The sequence below is a fragment of the Micromys minutus genome, assembly GCF_963924665.1.
Source record: "Micromys minutus genome assembly, chromosome: 10".
NCBI classification, from domain to species: Eukaryota; Metazoa; Chordata; class Mammalia; order Rodentia; family Muridae; genus Micromys; species Micromys minutus.
This window is the reverse complement of record NC_137979.1, coordinates 6,796,690-6,802,689: the sequence shown is the minus strand read 5'-3', so window position 1 is coordinate 6,802,689 and position 6,000 is coordinate 6,796,690. Positions and strand designations below refer to the sequence as shown.

The 6,000-nt window shown below is 49.9% G+C and overlaps 1 protein-coding gene across 2 annotated transcripts in view; it reads left to right on the top strand.

The window, feature by feature from the left end:
• Nucleotides 1–226: 226 nt before the first annotated feature.
• The window catches only part of LOC308425032 (solute carrier family 22 member 4), a gene marked incomplete at its 5' end in the record, with an annotated part of 43,925 nt that continues 38,151 nt past the window's right edge, over nt 227–6,000 (top strand). For both annotated transcript variants that reach the window (XM_080922217.1, XM_080922216.1), the window contains one exon: nt 227–619. In XM_080922217.1, the coding sequence (XP_080778343.1) occupies nt 227–619 (393 nt within the window). The remainder of the gene's footprint in view (nt 620–6,000) is intronic.

Here is a 6,000-nt window from a genome sequence, read left to right as displayed (position 1 = left end):
TCCGCCCAGATTGGTGGAGTGCGGTGGCCTCGGTGCGTCGCCGCACGGGGGTGTGGTCCCAGAGGACTCGGCTTCCCTGCGCTCCGCGTCAACCCCTGGGATTTTTGCAGTACCCGCAGCGCGTTTGCACGCAGCCACCCGGGAAGACCCTCGCAGCGCGCCGCAATCCTCGGACCCTCTTTTCCCTACCCACCTCCCTCGTGCAAGCTAAGGAGAGGCGGGAAGCATGCGGGACTACGACGAGGTGATCGCCTTCCTGGGCGATTGGGGGCCCTTCCAGCGCCTCATCTTCTTTCTGCTCAGCGCCAGCATCATCCCCAATGGCTTCAATGGTATGTCAGTCGTGTTTCTGGCGGGGACCCCGGAGCACCGTTGCCTTGTGCCTCACACCGTGAACTTGAGCAGCGCCTGGCGCAACCATAGCATCCCGTTGGAGATGAAGGACGGACAACAGGTGCCTCAGAAATGCCGCCGCTACCGACTGGCCACCATCGCTAACTTCTCTGAACTGGGGCTGGAGCCGGGACGGGACGTGGACCTGGAGCAGCTGGAGCAGGAGAACTGCCTGGATGGCTGGGAGTACAGCAAGAATGTCTTCCTGGCCACCATCGTGACAGAGGTAGGTAATAGTGCCTTGCTGGGGTCGGACATTGGGAATGGGGACTCCATTGTGTCCGTACCCGCAACAGCCCCTGACAGTGCCTGGTCAATGTTACACACCGATGAGTGCATTCTCAGCGCAGACTCGGAGCTTATGAATTTCTGAGTGGCATGGAGGGGGATGAAAAAGAGAGTGTTGTCACCAACTGCCTTTTCCTTTCTGAGTTTCACAACAGTTTCCCAAGAGCCTCGGTGCTTCCCTGGGCAGGCCAAACCCCAGACTGTCTTGATTTATAGTCACAGTTATCCTTACCACAGAGTAGGGCTATGGTGGTCTGATGATACACATATGCGGTATGGACACAGGGTAGGATCTTGAGACAGAAGGGCCCCCGTGTTGAGGCCCCAGTTGCTCAAAAAGGAGGCAGCAGGCCCTTGACACTAGTTGGATGCAAGGAGCCAAAACTAGAACCCGGCCTTTGGACACCGAAGGAGAGACCAGTGCTTCTGTGGGAAGTGTAAGCTGAGCAGGGGCTCCAGCTGAGACCACTTACTTGCCTCTAAGTGATCTGGGAACAAGTTCCCTGAGTCACCAGAATCTGAAAGTGGCCATGTGCTCTCTCCGTTTCCTGCTGCGAATTTGCTAAGGAGCAGGTGATATTAGCTCAAGACACACACCGTTTCTGGGAAGAGCATCACCAGGAACTGGGAACTGATTTCCTGCTGTTGGCCAGGCAGGTAGAATGTCTGCTTTCCTACCACTGCTGTTTCTATTTTGTCTTTCCCCCAGGGCCAGTAAAACAAACCAACTAAGTTCCTCCCAAGCAGATCTCTGGGAACAGCAGCCACAGTGTCTTATCTCCTTCCCTCAGCGCTAAGGAGCAGTCAACAGAAAATGTGTCTGGCCCCAGGGTATAGAGAGCTAGGGTGTGGGCCCCACCTGGGGAGTACTGATGCCTGTAGCATACCAGCTGTGTTGTTAGGAGAGCTGACGTCTACCCTACTTATCTGCTGGCCTTCAGGAGCCAAAATTCAAATCCTAGCTTGTTTTATGTGTGACTTTGGGAAAATAAACTCCCTTCTCTTCGTGGATTAGCTCGAACTGGATATACAACAACAGGAAGGAATAGCGAAATGTGAAGCAAATCTGGAGCTAGGAGATGGTCCTGTCTAGCAAAGAATGAGGCTGGTTCTGGGAATAAGAGCCCTGTTGATACAGTAGGTGGTATGGGGGGGGGGTAAGAGGTTAGAGCTGTCTCTAGGGCAGCTTGTAGGTGTTCTGAAAAGCTGACTATATTTTGAGGACTGTGGAAATAGCACACCTAAGGTTTATGATTTTATTTTCTTCTTCTAAGATAGAGGAAGAGTCTTGTCTAACCTATAATTCACTGCATAACCAAGGCAGGATGGCTTTGAACTCACAGGGATCCTCCTGCCTCTGCCTCCTATAGAGAATTACTGGTGAATATCAACTCTCTAAGCCCCTTGTTCTTAGAAACAGTTTGATCTAAGCTACTGTGGAAAGCAAGATTGGGAGAAAGCTGTGGAAGTCACTGCTACAAGGAGATGCCCCTCCCCCGTCCTAGTCAAGGTGGCAGCTGTGGAAGATGCAGGGCTTATGGAGAGTAACAGCTTCTGCACCCCCTCTGGGTCCCTCACACTAGCGCCCTGACTGTCTTGGGTCCTATTTGGCTGTGCCTGTCCACCTGTGATCCCCTAAAAAGGACTTACCCCTGGCCCCAGGGTATCTAAGACTGGAAGTTAGTTCATCTTTCAGATCTGGAATTATTCCCTGCATCTGAGTTGGGAGGTTGGACCCACTGGCTACAACCTTCACAAACAGCTAGTCTAGCCTGGCTGCTGTCTTCTTCCTGGATGATTTTGTTTGCCCGAGGATATAAAGGGCAGGGTGACTACCAGCTCCTGAGCCATAAGTGCCCCAGTGTGCTGTACCCAGGGGCCTATGGGCACACCTCGCGATTCCTGTCTCAAATGCTCGTGCGTGCACACTGTGACTTGCTGTGCTTAGCAGCCTTTCTCTCCCTTGCTTACTTTTTGGCTTGGTGGGAGTTGAAAGGCAAGGGTAGCTGAAAAGAGAAGGGGCAGAAGTGGGGTGAGTAGAGTGGGGGTGGCTCTCTGAAGGGAGGGGGCAGGAACTCAGACTCTGAGTGGCAACTAAGCAAAGAAACTGAGGAGAATTTGGAGCAGATGGAATCCCCATGCATTACTGGTGAGAACGTGTCATTCGGTTTCAGTTACTGTAACAAATGCCCCAGCACAAGCATTTTATAAGGAGACAAGGTTCTAGCCTATGACCAAATGGCCCTGTTGCTTAGGTGCCTGTGGTGAGGCTGCACATCCTGAAGGGGAGTGCGTGCTAGAGCCAAGTAGCTTTCCTCATGTGAGAGAGAGAGGAAGGGGAAGAGGCCAGGTCCTAAAATCCCCTTCAGAAGACCTAGCTTCCTTCCAATGGGCCTCACCTCTTAAAGTGCCCACCAGGCCCACCAGGCCACAACAGCTTTAAGCTGGGAGCCAAGCTTTCAGTAAATGTCCTTAGGTGATGACATCCACTGGATGTCCCCACAGACACATTACCAGGACTCTGAGAGTGAGACATGTGTCAGAGTCCTTAGCCAGTGACCTCATCCTACAGGCTAAGCCCAGGGCCCCTGACAGGTCCCTACATTCTGGCTTACAAGGATGGAAAGCCCATCCTCAGAATATACCTCTGCCTAGTCCTCCAGCACTCTGACATCCTCCAGAAGGCAAAAGCCCATCCAAACTGTCCCAGGGACCCCTCCACAGGAGGACAGGGTCAGTCCAGAGAAACGTCTTTCATGGGTGCCAGGGGATAGGAATCTGGTATCTGGATTGTGACTCACATGAATATATCTGTTCCCTTGTGCTGTGTTCTACACATAAGGTCATTTCCTTCCTCAGGGGCTGTGTGTGAGGTACAAGCCATTTATCCTGTGTAGTAAGAACCTAATTTCTTATCCTTATTTAAAAATAATTTCTCAGTCAAAGAAAAGTTGTTAAAATAGTGCAGGACATTTCCATACATCCTTCATCTAGGCTACTCTCATTTTAGCAGTGTATTTGTTGTTCCTTCTGAAACGAGTTTCACTCTACAGCTTAGGCTGGCTTGGAACTCACTGTGTCATCCAGGTTGGACTCCCCTTGACTCTGGCCCTCAGGGTGACTGACACATGCCACCACACCCAGCTCTGATGTTATGAATATCAGTTACCCATAATGCATTTATCAAAACCAGGAAATTAACATTGGTCAAAGTACCACTGGTGTCCTTTTTCTGTTTCGGGTCCAGTCCATTATCCCACTACGCTTAGGTGTCACGTCCCTGTCTCCAATGTGAGGCCTTTCCTGATCTTCCGTGGACATGATGTTTTTCATGTGTTGTTTTCATGGATGTCCATCAGCTTGAGTCCATGTAACTTTCCTCATGTTCAGATTGTGTTATACAGTTTTGGATGAGAACGTAACAGAAGTGTTATATATTTCAGGGCATCAAGCCAGGTATATAATGCTGGTAATCTGTGATTACCAGTGATATAAATATCAGTCATCCGGTTAAGTTGGTGTGTGCTGGATTTTTCCACTACTATTGTTATTATTTTCTTTTTTGTAGTTAATAAATATGTGAGGGGAGATACTTGGATACAAATTTTACTCCCTGAGTTTGGTATAGATCTTTAGACACTAAGATGACTAGAACTGTAGAATTTGCCTAGTGGTAACCTGAGATTATTCCGGACATAAATGCTCCCCTCGGTAGCCATTTGTTTCTGTGTATATCTATTCACATATTTTATTAATTCATATTCATATATTTATTCATTAAAGCATGGGATCGCACCTACTTATTTCATCTAATCAGTTAAGTCTAAGGCTATCCTCAATATTCTGTAGCTCTAGCTATCTGAGCTTGGACCAAATTACTTTTCGCGGTAAGGAAAGAGCATAGAAACACAAGGTGAGGGTTTTCTGTCTCTGGACTCTAGGCTAGAAGAGTTTGAGATCACCCTGGGAGAGGAGTATGGACCTGTTTAGTAGCTAAGTTACCCATACAGTGATGTCTGGGAAAGAACAGAGAGAGGCAAGGATGTGTGGAATTTGTGATGGCGAGGTTCTGCTGGGAAAGGAGACCCACCACAAAGCCTATGTCTAGGGTCCTGAGTTCCTCTTCCAGTGCCATCCCTGGGTAAATTCAGATGCCCCCTGTCCTGAGGCTGAAGGAGCAGGGAGGACAGGCAAGGGCAAGGTCTGAGCATGAACTCCTCTTGCTCTTCTTTCTTCACAGAACACCATTAGGCAGCCTTGCCTTAGTCCACAAACTGAAAACTCTTAGCCTCATGTGCCCCAGAACCAGATCCTCCTAGACTTTGTGCTTCACAAACCTCAAGGGAATCCCTGTGTCCCAAGGGCTAGCCTCCTCAATAGACCCTTCAGTAGCCTAAGATGGAGCTTCTGTCTGGCCATGGCTACCCTTATCCTCTTCCGCAGCTGCCTATATCCCTGGGAGCCTGGAGATGAGGTGGCTAAAGGTGTAACCACTCATTCAGATAGAACCTGCAGCAAAGAGCCTGTGCCCCTGGAGGCACCAGCCTTGCGCCACCTCTCCTGGGACCAGGACACTGATGTCACTCATACTCTCAAGGTAGGCTAGGTTTCCAGAGGAATATTGTGGATCCCATTCCAAGCTCATAGGGAGCTTCTGGGAAGTAAACAGAGACACGGACTAAGCCAGTATGGGGTTGGCCACTCCAAAAGACTTCATCGTGTAGCTAACCTTAATACAGACCATTTCCACTGGGGTCTAGGTGGACCTGGCCAAGGGATAGACCTGCAGTAACAGGCAGTTTGCTTCATTCTTCCCTTGTTACTGGGCCCTGGCAGTCCTAGAGAGCTGTGCTTAGCCATTGATCCTGATAAGCAAGTAAACCAGCAAGTACTGATGAAAAGCAGGAAAAGGAGATTATTCAGTGAGGCCACATTGGGAAGAGGAACAAGAAGTCCCGTGACAGCCAGGTGCATACCTTTAATCTCAGCACTTGAAAGGCAAAGGCAGGAGGATCTCTGCAACTTAGAGGCCATCCTGGTCTACAGAGCGATCGAGTTCCAGGATAACCAGAACTACACAGAGAAACCCCATCTCAAAAAACCAAGGGGAGGGAGCAGAAGTCCTGTGACACCTCCACCTCAAAAGTCCACCTCTGGGGTTCTGCCTCAAAGCTCAGGTCTAAACAGAGGGCGAGAGGTCTGCTCAGCTAAGCAGTCCTGGTCAGGGTGTGTTCCTGTCTGTCATCACTGTCTGGATGGCAGTCTCTCCTGCGGGGTGGACTGACAGCTTGTCAGAACTGTGTGAGATTTAGTTCTAGA